At 40.8% G+C, this 21,681-nt stretch overlaps 2 protein-coding genes across 2 annotated transcripts; both read right to left on the reverse strand.

Moving 5' to 3' along the window:
• Window positions 1-71: 71 nt before the first annotated feature.
• Window positions 72-13,496, reverse strand: mtap (methylthioadenosine phosphorylase). The gene is made up of 8 exons (XM_056408477.1): window positions 13,375-13,496; window positions 12,135-12,221; window positions 11,928-11,986; window positions 9,756-9,923; window positions 5,380-5,482; window positions 4,497-4,736; window positions 1,673-1,795; window positions 72-857 (listed from the first exon to the last, which is right to left on the reverse strand). Exons 1-8 carry the CDS (start codon window positions 13,396-13,398, stop codon window positions 819-821), a joined length of 843 nt encoding a protein of 280 aa, XP_056264452.1. The 5' UTR covers window positions 13,399-13,496; the 3' UTR covers window positions 72-818.
• Window positions 13,497-16,564: 3,068 nt separating this feature from the next.
• Window positions 16,565-20,943, reverse strand: toporsa (topoisomerase I binding, arginine/serine-rich a). The gene is made up of 2 exons (XM_056408471.1): window positions 20,814-20,943; window positions 16,565-19,589 (listed from the first exon to the last, which is right to left on the reverse strand). The coding sequence occupies exon 2, from the start codon at window positions 19,584-19,586 to the stop codon at window positions 17,292-17,294; it is 2,295 nt and encodes a 764-aa protein (XP_056264446.1). The 5' UTR covers window positions 19,587-19,589; window positions 20,814-20,943; the 3' UTR covers window positions 16,565-17,291.
• Window positions 20,944-21,681: the final 738 nt, after the last annotated feature.

Genomic DNA, 21,681 nt, shown 5'->3' on the forward strand with positions numbered 1-21,681 from the left:
TGTAGTTTTTATTGAGCCAATGTTCGCTGCGTAATGCATGCATATACACACAAGCCGACAGAGAGGAGACACAAGGTGACAAATATTTTAAGATACGATGGAGTGTGATGATATTCAGGTGAAGCAGATAAGAAAACAGAAATGACAAACATGAGCGGTGACAGGAGGCCCAGCACTGCAACAGATGTGGCCAATTTCATTATTTTGATGAACAGTACAGTATATTAAACATTTTAAGTGTGAAAAAAATGCCAGTCATCTGTCAGTCAGTTTCTTTAAAGCATTCCAAAATAATGTCAATTAGCTGATTTAATGATAGCTGGAAAAAAAAAAAATTGATCAGACAACATTTTTCTGACGTGTATCCAGGCATGTAACATTTTACTTGAGGGCATCCGATGCTTTTAAAACATCAGATTTGACTTAAAGACGAATAACAACGTATTCATGTGCTAAACTCCCAAAGCATTTGTATTGTATCCTGCATTAATAGCAATACAGACACCAATGGTTTACAGGCAAATATATACATTTGAAAGTTAACCACAACAAAAATATGAATCCACAAAAAATGATATCGAGTATAACGTTTAAAAGATTTTTGATGTTTTAAATGTTTTGTACCTGAACATATGGTGGGACACTGAGTGTTTCAGAGAAAAATGAGTGGACTGTGGCAAGTTGTGTACTTTGAGACTCCAGCTGCAGCCAGAGCACATGCATTATTTATGAGAGGCACTTTTTTGTGATTCACTGATGACAAATCCACAGGCGGCGTCGAGTCTGTTGTCCGTGTCGGTGCGGGTGGTTCAAAATGCTTAGTGTTTAGGTAACATGACCGAAGACTGAGCCGTCGACTGCAACAGAAAGAACAAAACAGATCGTTTCCCCTCTTGTACGTCTCAAAGATGTAGAGCAACAATAACTATGTTTTGATCATGTGACAGAAGCATTCGTTTCAGAGTAACCTGTGGCCAAATGCTAATGTTCCTCGAAAGTTGGAAAAAAAAGATTATACATAAACATTAAAAAAATGTTTTTATTGAAACATATGTGCCTGTTACCAATACCACAATTTAAATAAAGTAATTAGTAGAGAGCTTTCTTGGAACTGGAACTTTTTATAAAGTGTAAACATCTCCAATAAACAAAGTGAGAACAAAGTTTTGAATAGAAGTGTAACTACTTACCTTTCTGCAACCTCAAAGTACTTCAAGCATGTTTAAAAGTATTGTTGCAAATAAATGCCCACTACTACATTCACTAAGGTGCAATTAATATAATGTGTTTATCAAACATGTGCACTCTTTATTTATCAACACATATATTGAGTTAAGACTATTATGCAGTCATGGTGTGTTTTCACGTTTAATGTTTGCAAATACAGATTTCCGTTGAGTTTATTTTGTATAACAACATAAAAAAGGTGCAACACGGCACACTGATAGTATCCGAGTCAGCCTTGTGGGAATAATCACCCTCATGAGCGGCTGGTGTTTTGAGTGATAAAGCTCCAGATGGTTCGATTACTCAGTTAAAACAGTTTACGGCTCAGTGACACGGAAGGATGTCAGTCAAAGATAGCCAGCTAAAAAGGTAAACAGACCCTCTTTCAAAACCTCCCTAATGTCTTCGTAAATGGAAAAGAGTCATCATGAAGTTGAGAACTTACTTTCAAGGTCTTCATTGTCTGAGCCCAGTCCATCTGACTAATCTGAGGGATCGCCGTCAGCAGGATACTGCTGGCTTTGTTGGCGTTCTCCTTCATCGTCTTCAGTACGTTGTCAACGCAGACCTAGAGAACAAAGGGAAGAAAAACAGCTGGCGTGTGATATGAATCATTTACAGAAATGCACATTTCACGACTTTTCAGTGTTACAATCATTTTGTATTTCCCTAAAAATGTACGATGACATGTTTGCGATGTGAATAACAAAGAAAAAAATCTCCATGGACATTTGTGGCAGCGATACATGATTGATACATTGATACATCTATTGCATCTGTCCATCCTGGAGAGGGATCCTCCTCTGTTGTTCTCCTCCAGGTTTCTTCCCTTTTTTTCCCCCTGAAGGGTTATTTGGGAGTTTTTCCTGGTCCGATGTGAGGTTTTGGGGCAGGGATGTCTATGTGTACAGATTGTAAAGCACTCCGAGACAAATTTGTAATTTGTGAAAATGGGCTATACAAATAAACTGAATTGAATTGAATTGAATTGAGGGAAGATGCTATCCTCACTATCACGCGTAGAGCTTCTGTGGTCAGGTTATTAAAAATCTTTCAGATTCAAGAGACAGTTTTTCTCGAAATAACCTTCAATGGACGTCAAATGAAGATTGCTAGAAAAGGATGACATTTTGAGCAATGGAGCAGATTTTATGCTTATTTATCTGCTGTAATCACGTAAAGAAACGAAGGACTCACTCACTCACACGGTTAGGGTAAAATATTTAAGTATGCCTGCATGAAATTAGGTGTTAATAGACATTATTCAGCCTGACGTACAGTGTTTAGGACAGTAAGTGACAACATTGTTTCCTTTCTGTGCTCGTGTTTTCTCCTGTGGCCTTAACTAACCCCTCCCTTCAGAAGCTTTGTTTTCATGTCACATTAGGTTCACGTTTTTGTGGTGTTTGCCAGGATGAAGACAGCGAAGCTGATGACTCAGTGACTCAACCTCTTTTGGCAGGGCCTCGACCGGAGGCTGGCAGGCAAGCTGACTGAAGGGGGGGGACAGGAGGTAGTATGAGGGTGTGTGTGTGTGTGGGGGGGGGGGGGGGAGAGTCGGAAGGATGTGGTGAGCGTTCTGCAACCGGAGGGGGAAGAGGTCAGCTGCAGGAACTCGGAAGTGGAGTTGTGAGTTTGGTTGGGTCTGTGACAAATGAGCCCAAACTCGCCCACACACAGTAAATCAGCCGCATCATCCAGAGTGTCTGAGGGAGAAGGTCAATCGGAAGCCAAAAGAAGCTACAAATTCTTTTGTCTACTTGCAGTGAACAGATGGAGAAAATGTTTGTCAAAACCCCATCAAACCAATAAAATGAAAGACAACAATGATGCAGAAACAGTTTTTTCTTAACATTTTAGTGGTATTTGAAGCAATTGGAAACTCTTTATATAAGCAAATCATATTTTTGTTCCCACCTAAAATGTAACGCTCTTCTGAAATTCACAGCATAAGAAAGGAAAATTAAACTTTGGACAGGAAAGCCTTGGAAGTGACCGATTGGCCATTTTAGAAAAAAAAGGTAATTTTTGCTTTCCCCGTTTGCAGTTCATACTTATTAGATTTACTTTCTGGAAAAGTAAAATCAAAAGACATTTTGTGAGACACTGAATGTGTACTCAAACAATATGGGGCTATTTAATTAATCAAGCCATTTAAATTGATCCAATAGTTGTGCACCCAAACATTGTGGTTCCTGCTCCATAGAGCTCCTCCTCGTTTCAAGCACGACTCAGAAAAGCTTCGAAAAGTGAGGAGAAAACAATAAATTCTGCACCAAAGTCTTTCTCTGCAAGTGAAATGAAACATGTTTGTCTGGTACATCCTTTTACATTAGTTTGCAGAACTAAAGGTTATGTGTAATCAACCCTCAGGGGTTCCTGGAGCCTCCTTAGGTAATCAAACAGTTTAAAGGACCAGCTGTCTGATTAGAGGCAACCGGGTTAATAAGGAAAGGGAAGAGAGAATCTCTGAACAGTAGAGGAACAGGGTGACATCATCTGGGGAAAGAGAGTAAATAGCGATATAAAGTTACGACTAGAATGAAAAGAGATGCTTTTAATTTTAGGATACTATGACCTAGACATGAAAACTCAAGTTAAGATTAAATTTGATTAAGATGCCCTTGAGTGTGCTCATGTCATCGTGTCATGAACCATCAGATTAAATTAAGCGGTTTAAAATGATCCACAGTAGCTTCAGGAGACCGAGATGTGGTTATACTGCAAAGGAGACGACTGTGGAGATAACAAGAATAAGCTTTCCCTTTCACCAAGTTTCTCCTTTCAAGAAGTTGTTAGTTTTAGACACAGACACATGACGGCATGCTGTCCAATGAGCGAGTTTAACTAGTCCTAAAATGGCTCGTAAGCCAGTAATAAGTGAAGATGGATCTGGGTTAATCATCACAGCTCAGTAAAGGTAGATAGTATAAAATCAGATGACATGGTCAGCTCAATAAAAAAAAAGAAGAGGGAATCAAGAAAACTAAAAGCAAATAACAAATAAGAAATGTGTCACTGCAGGCTGCACAACATTTATTTTATTACACCATCTTTTACTGTGTATTGTACTTTGCTCTTTGTGACACTTTGTCTGTGATGAGTGCAATATAAATACACTTTACTTGCTGGCTAACAAAAGGAAAGAGGTCATGTCACCCATTGTGCACAAAGCGTGCGTCCCATTTTGCTGATACTGACTCACACGAGGACAGAAGGGATATCAAACTAATAAAAACGTCTCTTAGGACTTCCAGCCTGCCACTCACCGCCTCCTCGTGCTCCTTCCAACAGTCGTAGTCTGTTGCCATGGCAATGCTGGCATAGCACAAGCCAGCCTCCTTGGCAAGGACCACCTCTGGCACAGTGGTCATATTGATGACATCAGCGCCCCACTGGCGGAACATCAGGCTTTCTGCACGCGTGGAAAAGCGCGGCCCCTCAATACTCAGCATTGTCCCTCGGACATGACACTTGACCCCCAGGCTCCGAGCCACCTCAACCAGAACCTGCACCAGGAATTGGAGTTAGAAACTGTGTCCATAAACCATGGTTTTATTAGATGTTCATCTCATTCTCTAAACTGTATTAAAACACTACTTGCTATGCTGTGTGGCATCCGTTCATCCGTATTTGTGCAGATCTGCAGATATTCTTTTTAAAAGACTTTTTGTGGACCTCCAAGTTTTGTGACTTAATGTTTTCAATAGGGACAAACTGGAGATTTAAAAAAACTACATGAAAACAGCAATCTCACTGTTCTCAATGGACTTTGAACATTTTCTTATTTAATTTCATAACATTGATTTCTGAATTATAATGAACACAATGGCAGCAATTAAAGTAATTCTATTTCTATAAAAATAACTTGCATAGTCAGAAGCTAAGAGTTTCACATTTTAAAAATGTTAAATAAATCCTAGGCGGTTGGTAACCTAAATCTTGAATCCTGAATATGAGATGTATCTTAGCTGTCATCAAATTGACTCTTAGATGTGCATCTTTTTTCACCTCTCTACTATCCTCATATTTCTGGTCTACTTTGGTCGGGCCAGCTAATATATATATATTTTAAAACACAAGCCAAGCTTAAGGCGCACAGGAAGTGGCATGTATGAAATGGGATTTATGTACAGGCACTTGAGGACCCACCTCTCTGGTTCTGTTACAGAACGGCTCAGCCATAGGAATATGACTCACTCCTGGAGGACTGGTGGGCTGCCCGTCATACAGCGTCTGAGCCCTCTTTGTAGTCCTGGCCAAAAGAAGCACAAAGGAAGAACTGAACGTTAGTTATCAAGGCAAGCAAAGCTAATAAAAGATGACATTGCAGGTTCAACTGTTACTAATAAATACAATTTAAATAAAATAATGAGTTTGTTTGATTTGTTCCCAAAACACTAAAGATAACTAATACTATATGTTCAGCAATGACAGAGGACAAAACAATCCAAAGAAACATTGTCAGTCAACATACACACTATGATATCAACAGTAGAGTGGCAAATTAAAAGTTAATTGTGTACATAATCTAAATAATAATGTTGCCCGTTTGAAATCTTCCAAAGTGGACACAGTTTTAGTGAAAAACATCAATTCAATTCAATTCAGTTTATTTGTATAGCCCAATTTCACAAATTACAAATTTGTCTCGGAGTGCTTTACAATCTGTACACAGACATCCCTGCCCCAAAACCTCACATCGGACCAGGAAAAACTCCCAAATAACCCTTCAGGGGAAAAAAAAGGGTTTTTCAGAGTGGTTGAATTCTTTCGAGCATTGGATTTTATTCAACATTGTATCAACAGTACTTTTACAGCTGATCAGAACTATAAAAGCATTAAAAGAGAACAGCAGCAACCTGGTCTTTTACCCACGCCAACAACAGTTGTCCAATTTCCCAGCTGTGCTGAGTCAGTGGGGTTCCACCAGGCAACATGCCAGCTTCAGCTCTTCATGGAGCCGGACCATGAGTATACAAGAAGTTCACTGAGCCTAGCGACCTGAGAACATTGGGGATTTTAAGTCTCCCTGTATCTCCTACAAGGATCATCATTATTGTGGGAAGACGAAAAAGGTATATTTGTAAGTGGTGTTAGATTTACTTTCATTTTCCCAGGGACTGCTTAGTCAAACCACAATTATCTCAGACATCCAAAATATTTGCCAACAGTCAGATAATATTTTGAAGTTCCTGCCCAACCCTATCTCTGACTCACAACTGTGGCATTGGAAGTCCAAAGTCATTGCCTAAATAGAGTTTGCCAGCTGAAGTTCCACCCTGCCTAAAATAAAGAGCAGCAGTGTGTGGGATAAACTATGACCACCCAGTACAATGACCATTTACGCTATAGAAATCAAATTATCTTGTCTTAACATTTCCATGGCAATGGCATTTCTGAATAATTGTAGTAGAAAATGGCTCCTACAGCCTATAATGATCAAATATGTTATGTTTTCCTAAAATGCAAGAAGGCTGTGGTATGGACTACTAAGCATTAAACATATTCTACCAATTCTTCAACATCCGAAGGGGATGAGTCGACTCTTTTTCTTAAGGAAACTTCGATCCTTTGATGTGTGGAGCAAGATCTTTGAGATGTTCTACTGTTGTGGCCAGCGCTCTGTACTTCTCCGTAGTCTGCTGGGGGGAGCGGCGTTGGAGCCGGAGACACCAACAGACTCACTAAGCTGGTGAGGAAGGCCGGCTCCATCATTGGCTGCAAACAGGACTATCCGGAACAGGTGGTGGAGAGGAGGACACGGAAAAAATTATTGTCCATATTAGATAACCCGGACCACCCTCTCCACCACCTGCTGCAGGGACAGCGGAGCACGTTCTCCAACAGACTGCTTCAATTCTGCTGTCACAAGGACAGATACTGGAGAACATTCCTGTCCACTGCTATTAGACTTCATAATAAATCACCTCTGTTCACATTTAATAAACATCAATAAATCTTGCAGCGCTTTCACTGTATATACTTTATACACACTTAACTTTGTTTCCATTATTATTTAATTTTCTTAAATTTAATATGTCCTGCTCTGCTATTGTATTGTATATATTGTAACCTTGATTGCTGCTGCGACAAATAAATGTCCCCCTGTGGATGAATAAAGTATTTATCTATCTATGTATCTCGGTCTGACACAGGAAAGACCTAAAGCTTTGAAATCCTAACATTATTCAGATAGTATTGATATAAACCCCATTCAGTTTCAGTTTGCAAATAGATGCATTGTATATTATTAGTGCACCCATGTGTGATTGAGCTGTGTTTAGGTTTTACGGGACGTGAAAAACAGATCAACAAAATGTCACCTAAATCAAGGGTCAAACTAGGAGGCGTTTAAAAAAAGAAAACAGAGTTGACATAACAATTGTGGATTCAATAATGTGAAGCTTTCCAAAACATAGTGTCACATGCTGCAGGACAAGTCTGAACAAGTCTGAACAAGCAACTTCCTCATTTCTGATAAATAGATCTCGTCCGTGCTTAATGCAGTAGTGAAGTTATTCAACAACACGGCCAAGCCCGGCCACAGGCAACGTGATGCAGCAATACACAATGTGCAGAGGAACACACTGACATGACTGTGGGAAGGAAGTATCTCAATACAGCCACCTGTAAGCAAACTCACTGGCAACAAATAAGCCCTCCTAGAGAAACTGCATCTATTAGGTTATTTCATGGAATTTGTGCAATCAACTTACTGAGCGAGTGGAACACTAAAACGGGGTCATGCTACACACATTACATGTCATTTAGCAGACGCTTTTATCCAAAGCGACTTACAATAAGTGCATTTCAACCTAGAGTACAAACTAAGATCAACAAGAATACAGGAAGTAACATTTCCTCAACATAGTCGAACTACAAAAGTACCATAAGTAAGTGCTATCTAAGTGCCACTGAAGTGCTAATCTGTGTTTTAATCCAGATATAGTCGGAAAAGGTGTGTTTTCAGTCTCCGACGGAAGATGTAGAGACTTTCTGCTGTCCTGATGTCAGTGGGGAGCTCGTTCCACCACTGAGGAGCCAGGACAGCAAACAGTCTGGATTTCGAGTGATTAGCTCGAGGTGCAGGAGTCACAAGTCGGTTGGCTGTTGCCGAGCGGAGCGAACGTGCCGGGGTGTACGGTGTGACCATATCCCGGATGTAGACGGGGCCCGATCCGTCTAGAGCACGGTACGCCAGTACCAAGTATGGGCCTGCAGGTCAGACACTACTCACAGAGTATGCGTTCACACATTAGTGGAACAGAAAGATATTCTCAGAATAAAGTGCGCGAGCGTGAATTAAACCCGTTGGATTTGTGTTCAACTCGCACCAAAATAAGTATCAAAAGCCAGTTTATATTGAGATCAACTGATCTCAATATAAACCTGTACTACAGTTACTTAAATATAAGCACATCTTCATGTGGACAAGACCTCTCTATGATGGACACAAAAACAGGGTATTATTATTAGCTCAGTGAATTGTATGAGAACTGAAGGGAAGAGAAAAGTGATACAGCAAAATGAAACAAGAGACTGGATGGAGCCCTGACTGTTGACAATAATCTGTTAATTATCATATTCGTGTCAACTATTTCTAGAAGAGGTTCGACACAGTGAAAGCATATTTATATTCTCACTGACGCTGTGAGCAAACTATGACACTTGAGAGTTGAACCAAACATCAGGCAGAGATTTTCCATTCTTCATGATAGTTAACAAATGTTGGAATTGTCAAATGCAATTCAGGGTTAAGTGTCTCGCTCAAGGAAACATCGACTAGGGCGAGGATTGAACCGCCAACCTCCCGATTGAAAGTCGCACCTGCTAACCACAGTCGCCCTTTTAATGTGCTCGATGCTGTTATTGTTTTTATTGTCAATTTTTAGTTATTACCTTCGCATTCTGAGAATGCGGAAGGTTATGTTTTGATCGCTGTGTATTTATTTATTTGTTTGTATGTGTGTTATTCGCATAACTCAAAAAGTATTAAACCGAATCGCATGAAATTTGGTGGGATGATTGGTTATTATCCGGGGACCATTTGATTAGATTTTGGGATCGATCGGGTCAAAGGTCAAGGTCATGAAAAGGTACCAAAAAAATGGCTGCGGCGAAGGTATGCGCTCTACCGAGTGCCCGTTCTAGTTTTTATTGTATAGCTTTTAGGATGTTTAAAATATGTTATGTAAAGTGTCTTTGAGTACCTTGAAAAGAGCTATATAAATTAAATGCATTATTATTAATTAGTGAGATGTGGGAGAAGATGTTTGAAATATTGTGCAATGCACATCCTGTAAAGTTGTTGCAGGACGACAACCAATGGCAAACTGATTAAAGGAACACATTCAAGACAGTTAATAAAATCTTACTCAAAGGAGTTTCATTCATAAAACAAAGAAAATGTAGCCACTTTATTTAAATGCTCTGACATTTCTGTTTCCTCTACTTCCTGAAAGAACTCGGGAAGAAGAAACAAATGTCTGAACCCTAACCTGCTCTTGTGTTTACATACCACTCACCTGTCAATGAACTGATCTATGATGACAATGTCTCCTGGCTGAATCTCCTCCCGGAGTGAGCCACAGGCTGTGGTAACCAACAGATGCGTGCAGCCCTCTTCTCTCAGTGCCCAGATGTTGGCCTGGTAGTTCACGTTGGACGGCATTATTGTGTGTTGTCTCCCATGCCTAAGATCAAGAAAAAACATTCAAGATACACATTGTTTATTAATGTTCATTAATGTCTGAAACCTTTAAATCTACTCGACTACCAAATCGTAACCTTACACTAACATGTAAGCATCAATGGATGAATCCTGCTTTCATCCTCTTTAAATATTTAAAAGATTAGACCATCTCTCTCTCACAAAAATCAAGAAATCGCCTTTATTAGTCTACTGTAACTGTGGCGTCAACAAAACATCCCTCACCCACCTCTAACTCATCAATAATTCTGCTGCCTGAATTTCAACTCAGAATAGGAAACATGACGACACTTCACCAATCCTGATTTCCTTACACGGACCACCTGTTGCTTTTTTAATTGATTTAAAAGATATTATTTGTTGGAGCCAAAAGGTAGTTTTGTTGCTTTCTGCTATCTTTAAGGGAAACACCGGGTGAATTGGGACATGCAGTTCCTACTTTTGAACACAGGGTGGCACAGTAACATTAATAGGCATATAGATAAGTGCCTGCTAATGAGAACAGGTGTGGATGGTGTTGGAAGTATGGCAAATAAATGTGAATTTCTCATAGGTCGAAAGGCCAGCTTGGACCCTTGTCAAATGTGGAGATAATGAGGAACAAAGCTTGAAATTACGAGCATATAAAACATAAAGCAAGTTGTTAGGGTTTTGCTCCGGGATACGGCCGGTTGACTGTCTTATCTTGTTGAACCTTTTTTTCTTACATTTTACTTCTTTGTTTGAATAAAATACTCGCTGCCTTGCAGTTTTAAACTTTATACTCGGCTGTGAATCTTTTTCTTCTTCGACGCTTCTCCTCCACCGGAGATCCACCTGAGAGATCCAAGACCAGCTCGTGCAGCCGCCGAGGTGAGTCTGGGCTACGTCCGCACATCTACACCTACTGACCTTTGGGCACATACTGATTCTTCACACACACTGACATTTGTACTGGGAGAGATATAGAGTAACTGGGAGACCTCCGGCTCTCGGTCGAACCGTGGTTGGTTTAGAGACCGAGACTCGTAACGGTCGAGTCCCCGCTGCGAAGTTTGTCATAAATTAGTATTAAAGTCTGAGTGTCTCATACCGACCACTATCCGAGCTTTGTACACTTGAGTGGGTTGGGGTGAGCTAGTCCTGACGCGTAATTAAGAACCAGTGTTTCTCTCCGCGGAGATTGTTCCGATACCACCCGGGGTGTCGCGCGCACTTCTGTCCTTAAGGCACGCTTTTTCCCCTCGATAGGTAAAGGTTTGAACTAACCCCCACTTTACCCCTCCTCTCCTCTCCCCCACACCGAATACTAAACGGCGTCGCTTTTCTTTCCATCTCCCGGTGATTGAATCGCGAGCACGTTTGACAATGGGAAGCAAACAGTTTCTGACTGTCGCTGAGTCAACATGATCCTGTGTTATGTTGTAAGCAACATGTAATGTATTGCAATAGTATTGGACATTGCTTCTGTTATGCTATGGTGTCACGGAGCAAGAGACAAAGCACATTGGACAGTGAATTTATTTATGGCAGACGTCCTAACATGTTCCCCCATTCGCCCACAAGTGGCTTTAAGACTTACAGTGGTAACATGTTAGGGCCTCCAGTCTGCATTATTGATTACAAACAAATCACTTTTGAAAATTCATTTTTTTGTATTGCTTTTGTGCAATTTGATTTGCGTTTCATAACATTTTAGTTTGTTTAACTCAATGTTTTCTGCTTTTAGTTCATTTCATTCTCTTTGTGTATTTACATGTATTCTGTTTTAATTGCAAATCAATGTGTACAATTGTTTAGAAAGGTAATATAAAAATAAAGTGGGATTTTTCTATTATTATTATAAGAAATGTTATTAGCTATATTAGAAGTATTAGTATGAGACTCTTGGCACCTCATTGTTTATATGGAGTGAAATATTGACAAGGTGCTGTCAGTGAAGATCCACTAGATGGTGGTAATAGAAGAAATTGATATTTTAAGATAAAAGAAAAACACCCTCACTTACCTGGCAAGGAGCACACATTCCACATTTTTTATCTTCCCCAGTATCAGAGCGTCGGATGGCTGTTCAAGAGGAGCAGAATAATCAAATTATACAACAGACTACTATGGATTAATTTACAAGTAAAACAGGCCAGAATGGTAGTAGAACATATTGTTTACACTACTCTCTTGAACAAGAAACATCTTTGGACCACAAAACAAAACAAACCTTTCCATACGGTGTGTCCACATAACGCTCAGTTCTCCCCTCCAAGATATCGGGATCATTAAGGCCTGAACCACCAATTATTCCAATCTATAAAAAAAACAAGTCATCAAAAAACAATTACATCAGAGTTCATATCTGGCCAAAACACTTCATTTTTAGAAACATTTTTTTATTTTACTTTTCATAATGTGTTTTATGTAAAGTATAAGGAATTAGATCATGCGCAAAACACAAGATATAAATGTATTTTGGTGTTTAAAACTCAGTGAGCACACAATCAAATCAGTCACTGACTCATTATCAACTGAAAAACCCAAAGAGAGGACGACAAGATGCTGTCATTTCCCCACGAGGTAGAATGTCATCTGTTTGTCCATATGTTTGTTTGAAGTCAGTTAACAGCATTGCTCCAGGGTAAGAATGTTAAGTAGTGTAATAATAGAGGCAAATATTTACTTCACACCATAACATTTGAAAGATGTATACATTTCTAGGACTTTCAATACGGATATATTACTTAAAATATAATACAAAGCCAGAGATAAACCTACTGCCAATATGTTACATTGTTCAGATGGTTCCACCTGATATATTATATGATTGCAACCAATGATTATTTTAATTTCACTGTTTCACATATAGTTGTATAATCTGTTCTATATTAATAATAAATAAATCACATGTTCTAAGTTTATTAGGTTAGGTATGCATCACTTATAATCTGTGAAATAACTAAAACAGACAATGGTTCCTGCTGAAATGTGGGGGAGTAGAAGTACAAAGTAGAATGAAAAGCAAATACTCGAGTACTATTATAATTGTAATTAGTTATATCGTACCATTGTTTACCTTGCTTACCTGCTGACAGCTTTTAACTGTCACGTCCAAATCAACTCAACCTGAGATGATCGTTGACCCTAGCTAGCTGTTTCAACTGTAACTCATATTGCAACATTGTAGTTAGCATGCACACCGTAGCTTGTATTATGTTCTTAGCTGTGGCTGCTTGCTGGTTTACTAAAGATTACAAGCACGGCTTTCATAGAACAGTGCAACACGAACAGCGAGCGATATTTAGGAGCGTTTCCCGCCCATCCATGTTTGTCACAGCAGCCCACCTGGCATGAAATAACATTAATTAGGTACAGCATGTTCGTTGATGTCCCCGTGTCACTGCGTTATGACGGAACATGTTCAGTTTGGAGGACTTTCAGTGTGACAACACATTTCGGGTTATTACCTTAATGGGCACCACGGAAGCCATAACGAGAATAGGAATGTTTTTCAAACTAAAGAAGTTGAGAGGAAAGACCCTTCGTCGCCACAACTGTTAACACCCGTGAGCACAACGGACATCAGACACGTTTTTTCCGGTTTGGTTACCCTTCAAAATAATGGCATGGCGCTGAACCAACACGTTAGATGAGATAATAAATAGCGAAGTGGTATTCGGCTACTCATTTAGTCTTTCGTACCAATTTTTCAAAGTCAATATTGTCCTTCTACTTTGCAACAAGCAATTTGTTTCCATTCATTTGACTATGAAACCTAAGTTAACTTGATGTGTATATATATATATATTACATATTACATCTTCTCACTTTTTCATGTATACACAAAATGTTTAATCATGGAAATTTGGTTTAAAGTCCTGTAAAGGTCCTGGAGAGCCATTGGTCAGCATGTGTGTGAACTGTGAACCCTGTCACAAACAGAATTGACAGCGCTTACTCGCGTGAGTTTACTAGCTCGACTGTTTGTGGTTTAACCCCGTCATACGCGTCGTTGAGGGGGCGTGGCTTATCTCCGTTACTTTGCTCCGTGGAAAAATATTTTCCGCCATCCGCCACGGAATAATTTACCACTTTTTCTACGTTATACTTCTTGTGGAAATGCCACACACGTCGTAACATCTAGCGCCCCGGTGTGAATGACTTCCGCATCCAGCGCCACGAGAGCAGCAGTAGCCAATTAGATCCAACATCGGAGCAGCTCAGCGCTGATTGGCTCTCGCAACACAGCGTTCTGGTTCTGTGCTGTGACGTCGCTTGTGTATATTTAGAGCAGACTCAAGCACTGTTCCGAGGTCTACTTGAGGATCTGGGAGAGTCCTGGGGCCGGTATTTCAAAACTTGTAATCCAGATCAGAATGATCCGGATAACCAAATCCCCCTTTCCCCAGCCACGGATCAACCTGATCCATCCCGGTATTTCAAAACTTTGCGGGATTGGATCAGAGTGATCCTGATACCGGCAGATTGGGATTTCCAAATCCGGCCCCGCCCCCTGGATCAGACAGGAAACCGGAAACGGAGCGAATATTTTACGGGAAAAAGGAGAAGTTGGCACTACTGTTGTCTCTAAATCTAAGTATAATATTGGTCAGTGTTGATGCGTCCTAAAACGAGATGAAAGGCAATCACTATATTGAGTTAACAAATTGCATAAATCCGCACAATGTTGAAAGAATAGCTCGGCGAAGTCAAATAAAGCCGAGTTCGCGCTAACACGAGCTAACGCTGCTCCATTGACTTCTGTGTTAAGGAGCTAACACGCTAGTAAAGAGGCTAGCGTCTGTACGTCGCGCTCCACATTTTAATGCATTTACTCGCAATACATTGGGTGTAGATTTTAAAATGTGTTGTACATATCTCCGATGTGAGGTCCTCGGACAGGGATGTCTATGTGTGCAGTTTGTAAAGCCCTCTGAGGCAAATGTGTAATTTGTGATAATGGGCTATACAAAATAAACTCTATTAAGTTGCATTTTTAGGAAACACTTGTCAACAAAAGAGATAAAACCTTAAGATGCGTTTTCTTTATAGATGTTTGTGGAAAGAGAAGACAGCCAGTTAACACAGAGCTGCTCCAAATGCCAGTGGGGTAAGGGGGTCGTCCTGCAACCCCAAGGTTGTCGGTTCGATCCCGGCTCTCCCCATTAGTTGCAAGTCGAAGTGTCCTTGAGCAAGGCACTGAACCCCCAGTTGCTTCCGGGCGCATCACTGCAGCCCACTGCTGTTTAATAACTAAGGATGGGTTAAATGCAGAGAACTAATTTCCCCTTGGGGATTAATAAAGTATATATCTTATCTTATCTTATCTCTTATCTCATAACCGTTTAAGCTTTGGCTATGAACATTAAGTGTGTGTGCTGAATGCATGTTAATAAATACATTTGACTGATTTTCAACGAATACGTTGTATTTTTTTTACTTCAATGTTTCACTGTGTTTTCTGAAAAAGAAAGGAACGTGCAAAGAAAATAAACATTGATCAAACAGCAGTCTAGCTATATCTGTATCAAACAATGAACTTTGGGAGCAGTTACACTTTGGCTGGTCCAACATTTTCATGTAATCTCTCTCAAATCCACCTCTGAGGTGGGATCAGGATAATCCTGATTTTTAGGATCAAACGGATCCAGATTTCCCACCAAAGTTTTGAAATACTCAACAGCAGTGTTTAATCCGGATAAAAGGCAGGATTGGATTACCAAATCCGAATCTGAATCTTCAGGATCAGATTTGCTTTGAAATACCCGTTTTTGGGATCTGATCAGGATTTAATCCAATCCAGGAGGATTAATCCTGGTGGATCATTTTGAAATACCGGCCCCTGGGGACCAGAATATGGTAACCAGGATGTCTACCCTGGATACTCGTAGACTGGGGGGGGATAGAGCAGGCTCTAGCACCGGGGGGTGGGGGTGATGGGTGGGGGGTTCCCTGATATATACACATGTACATACATAAATACATGGTGAACTAATCTTACATTAGGTTGTTCAGCTGTAGTAAGACGGCATTGAAGGCCTAGGTAGAAAATGCACAGCCCGCCACTGTGTATATGTGACGTAATATCTGGGGACTTCAGTTGTTTGTATTTCTGCAGTCAGGTGAAGTGAATAACCTTTCAACTTAATATGCACATCTTCCAGCATTGTTTACCACAACACAATGACTTTCATGACTTTCGTTTTGTGTTTCGTGTTTCTGCTGCGGTGATCCTACAATAAAGGAATACCTAATCTATCTAATATAATCTAATAACTGGTCTGTCTCTACCAAGATGACAATGAAACTAAATCTCACTATAATATAAAACAATTAATGGATCTGGGAAAGAACTTTCTTTTGAAATGGTCAAAAAAATAGTGAAGAATAGTGTGTATTTTTTGTAATAGGCACACTCAAATATGCACAAACTGTGGTAAGTCTTTTTAAGTAACATATTAAATGTTACCCCCATTAAAGAAGAAAAAGTGATTGTAAGGTTAATGCTTTTCCCAGCTTTTTAATTAAGAAATTAAACATTTTGCATCTGAACCCTTCATCACTGAATAGCGCAATCGGCACAGCACTTTGTATTTCTGCATTGTGGGAGGTACATGAAAGATGGAGTGCAAAAGGAGTCTCTCATGAAATAGGAAGTGAATTATATAGCAACAGCTTTATTTTGAGAGGGGCATATACCACATACAAGGTTTGAGATTACAGAATGTTTATGCTTAATTATGATCATTCCTCATATTTGTGATCTATACAAAGAAATGTACAGTAATTTACTTTGTTTTCAGAAAACGAAGAGCATACTCATTACAATTTATTTGAAATAAATTTCACGACATAAAAGAGTCCATTCAAAAATCCAAACACCATCGGCGGATAACTACTACTGTGTGTGTGCAGCAGGAAGAAATAGTTGTCTAAAAAAGATTGCTAACTTGTAATGAACACAAAAAAGGATCACTGTAATCAATACCATCCCTGAGAGTACCATAAAAATAAATAAAAAACATCTATTAAACTAAATTATGAATAAGAATTGACACTCAAAAAGATGTCTGCCTTGTTCCTAGTGGCACTTTGCAGATAAAATATAATTGTTTTAGGTGTTTAGGTGTTGGCGCAGTGATGTGTTCCATCATGCAATGAACTGTGCCCATAGAAATCACTTGAGGTGGCATTTAAAGACACGTTTATTCAACAGATCCTTCAAGGTCTGGTGATCTTCAACATAATGAAGCCATTAGCCGCAGATGGGTGGATCCATGGGTTTCCACCTCACTATCGGGAATCTGAACTTTCATAAAACTACTCCACAGAGTCCAGAGGGGCGTCGTCAAATGTGCCACCTGTGGTCCTGTTGATGGGGTGGTCATTGTAAGTGCTGCTGGCATGGTTCAGTGTCGCTTGCAAACGATTCGCTGTCACTGTCAATGGTGATGACCGTGGGCGACTGCTTTTCCGTGCGTTCATCACTCTTGTGCCTTTTGCTTTTCTTCTTTTGTTTCTTCTTCTTCTTATGGTGACGCTTGCTTCGCTCGTGAGAGATTTCCTCGTTAACGAGCTCTACACTAAGGCTCCTGCTCGTCTTCCTTGACCTGTCTTTGGATTTTTTACGACGCTTCTCTTTGCTCTTTTTCTTGTGTTTTGTGGATAAAATGGGGGCGTCACCTTCAGCGTTGGAGTTTGAAAGAGCGTTTTGGGATGTTTCCTCCAAATGCCTGGTTTTGTACTTCCTCTTTCCACCAGGCTTGTTGTTGTGAGATCTCTTTTTCATCGAAGGGGAGCGACTGCTGGAATAAGTCCTAGAACGAGAATGTCTGTCCCGTCTACGCCTGTCCCTGCTGCGGCTCCTGGAGCTAGAGTGACGATCCGTGTACTTGCGGCTGCTGTAATAGTCGGACCGCCTCTCTGTATAATGCATCCCACTATCATTTCTCTCTTGGCTGTAATGCTGATATGACTGATAGCTGTGATCACGGTCTCTCTTCCTGTAATTGTCATCACATTTTGAGTAGTCTCTTCCACTCGAGTATGAATAACCTCCTTCTCTGGATAATGTGCCGACACTGATGTGGGAAATCTCCGGGCTCCTGCTGGATTGCCTGAGCTCTGCACTTCTGGACCTCCTCTTTCGCCGATGGTCCCTGTCTGTTGACAAGTGCCTCTCCCTTGATCTGTCTTTTTTGTCTGACTTACTGGATGTCTTGTGTCTGCTAGATGCTGAAGAGCTACATCTTTCTTTTGAATCCAACTGATGAGACTGGTCAGTTTCTATATGTTCCGACTGTCCAGCACCACTCGGATCACTACTCTGTGATGCCTGAGGACTGAGGCTAGAGAAGCGGATGTGTTGAGGTAGAAGAGGCACTGCTTTAATATCTTCACTGGCAGACTCGTCAGAGTCAGAGGACAGCTGAACCAGCTCCGGAGTCCTCTCTGATGTTGGCTTAAAAAAATGTATAATGACACAGTCATCGCTGTCATAGGACAGACACTCTTCATTGTTAACTTCAGCCTGAGTCTTGTCTGTCTCCTCCTCTAAACTGCTGTCCGAGTCTGAGTCGAGGACCGAGAGACACTCTACCCTGCCCTGCTCTGCCGTCGTAGAATAGGATGGCCCAGGCGTCTCATCATCCCACATAGAGTGGCTTAGCGAAGACGCGGAGTCTCCTGGGGGGTTCAAATCCACTGAGTGTTCGTCAGCCTCTGAGATAGCTATTACAGACGAACTGGAGCTGCTGTCTTCATTTGAAAAAGTGGGTGGGCAGTCATAGGCAGCATGCTGGTCATAGGCTTCCATATTGAAGGGAGACTTTGCAAAGCTAATAAACTCATGCAGAAAGTGCTCTGTACGCCCCTGGAGGAACGGCCTCAGCTCTTCTTGAATAGCTCCATCCTCCATATCAAAACGTGTAATGCGCGACATGATGATGTGTTGAACTATGTTGACCAAAGAGCCATGGGCTCCGTAAAGCACAATCAGTTCTCTTTTTACCCAGGGGATCAGTCTATGCAGGCAAGCAGGATTTCTTCGGAAGAACTCTGCCGAGGTTTCTCGGGAGCGGCCACCATCACGGACACTCCGAATCTTCACCCCCCGTCGATACAGTTCCCTCCTGAAGTTCACCATTTCCTGCTCTCTGAGACTGTTCACTGCCCTGCCTTCACTCGCAGCTCTTCTCTGAGCGGCCAGCCTCATCATCATCTGCCGGATGTAGCGGTCCTGTGATTGTTGGGGAGCGCTTGCTGAGGCCTCAAACATTACTCCGTTGTCTAAAGGTGGAGAGGTCCTTCCCCGCATCTGTCGATGGACTCCGGTAAGAGTTGTGCGGTATCTAAACCGTACTCCACCAAACGTCCCAAAAGAGGCATTCTCCACCGGCTGCAGGTCATACTTCTTAAAGTCTTGTTCTGATTTTATAGTGTGATAGATTGAATTAAAGGACTGTTTGCATAGAGGGCACTCGGCTTTGTTCTTGGACCACTCATGAATACAGCGGAAACAGAACTTGTGCAGGCAGACGTCCAGGTAAGAAATGTTGTGAAATGTGTCCAAACAGATGGGACATTTGGAGTTCGGCGACACATCTGCAAACATTGCTTCAGAGGTTTTCCTTCTGCTCTTCTTCTGGCTCTGCTCCAGGGCAATCTTGATTGCTGACATAATCTGGCACGATGAGAAAAGAAAGGGTTTAAATTATTATGAGAATTATTGCGCATAAGAACCAGGACTAGTGAGGCAGCCATACAGCAACCTGTAATGTTCTGCCACGGTGCTGCAGTTAAGTCTCAAATTTGAAAATATTAAATATTTTCCACTTTACTGGACTAATATGCATTTCAAGTAAAGACTCAGTCTCAGACTCATAAGGCAAAGTGTAGGTTTTCCCACTGTTACTTGCACAGAAAACAGTATGTATTGTGCAAAATTAAGTTGCACATGCCGTGTCATGATACATATTAATTAGACACCAGATTCCACTGTGACTCATTGCAGTGGACCATGACCGGCTAATGTTGACAGATGTCCTTGAGTGTTCTTTATCATGTTATAATTCATGAATAATCATGTTATAGTGAACAAGTTCTCATCATAAGGAAAATAATAATAACTAATGGTTAGTATATGTCTACTTTCATTATTATGACGAATCAGTTAACATGACTGTCGCTATCTGAACGCGTGTCTACCGATACATAAATAACCTAACACACGTGCAAGAACATCACACGATCCCTCTTGACCATACATAAGTGGGTTTAAGTATCTTGTAGAAACAAGAAGAAACAATGGTATACCAACTAACATGTCTTAAAATGAGAAATGGAGCAGACTAAATTGCAGAAATGGATGCTTAAGTCAAAGAGACCATGGATCATATTATGCTTACAATATGACAGTCTATGATAGGTAGCTAACAACTGTCACGATTCTCACGTTACATCATGCGCTGTGCACATTCAGTACCTTACTCATCAGCCGCTAATTTAGACAGACTTGCCACCACGGAAAAGAACACGTCAGAATAACACAACAATTACAACTCGTGTATTCCTTTGATTGTGTTGTTGTGTCGCTTAACGTCGGTTAGCCTAGCAGGTCAGTTTGTGCTACGAGTTAGTTTCGGTAACGTTAAACAACTTCGAATACGCAAATAAACGTGATGGTGTTTCGTCAATAATCCTGATATTCACACCAGCGATTCCAACAAAGCTATAATGTTCGGCACCACTGGCTGAAGCTTCAACCTCCAGCTCACGAACTGGCGGACTTGGTTCGCTAAGGTTAGCATGCTAGGACATGATAGCTATATAGCATTAGCAAAAAGAAGCTAGGACCTCTACGGCTAACAGCTAGCTAAGACCGTTAAGAAAGTTGTGTATTATTTACTTTTGGCTTCCTCAGGCCCGGATGCTGTTGGAAGCCGATCAGCCTCCTCCGTATCGTAGAAACTCATTCAATTATACGTAATTTCATTCAGGAGCGACTCTAAACCAACAGACTGGCTTCATAACACTCCTTCCAAATGCTACCGACAGTCTGAGTTTCAAATTATAATTTTTTTTCTAACTACAAACCACTTCCGCCCTTCAGAATAAAAGCGCAGTTTTTGCATTGAAGAACTTTTCACGGTACAAATGACTAAAATGACGGTTCAGAACAATAGCTATTCTGCAGTTTTCGCACTGTAACCCGCATGAAGCACACTTCCAACCAATAGTCAACAGAATAAGAGCCATTAAAGCCTAGTATTTATGTTACGTGATATATAACAACATTGCACGTATACGGCGAGGGTTCTCAATCAACAAACTTGCCTCCTTTTCAGCTCCTTTTAAACAGTAATTAATTTTAGGAAACTTTCGGCTACAATTCTAATTTGGAAAACCAGTGCCAACACCATGTTTAAAATAAGTCTCCAATTTTGACAAACATAACATTTCTAATTTGTTTCCCATTGACCCAATTCGCCATAAAATACTGCTGATAGAATAGAATAGAATATACACTTTTATTAATCCCCAAGGGGAAATTAGTTCTCTGCATTTAACCCATCCTTAGTTATTAAGGAGCAGTGGGCTGCGGTGAAGCGCCCGGGAAGCAACTGGGGGTTCAGTGCCTTGCTCAAGGACACTTCGACTTGCAACTAATGGGGAGAGCGGGGATCGAACCCGCAACCCTGCGGTTGCAGGACGGCCCTCTTACCCCACTGAGCTAAAGTACACCTTGTTGATATTCATCTATTATCAGATTATGG

The sequence above is a fragment of the Pseudoliparis swirei genome, chromosome 24, assembly GCF_029220125.1.
Source record: "Pseudoliparis swirei isolate HS2019 ecotype Mariana Trench chromosome 24, NWPU_hadal_v1, whole genome shotgun sequence".
NCBI classification, from domain to species: domain Eukaryota; kingdom Metazoa; phylum Chordata; class Actinopteri; order Perciformes; family Liparidae; genus Pseudoliparis; species Pseudoliparis swirei.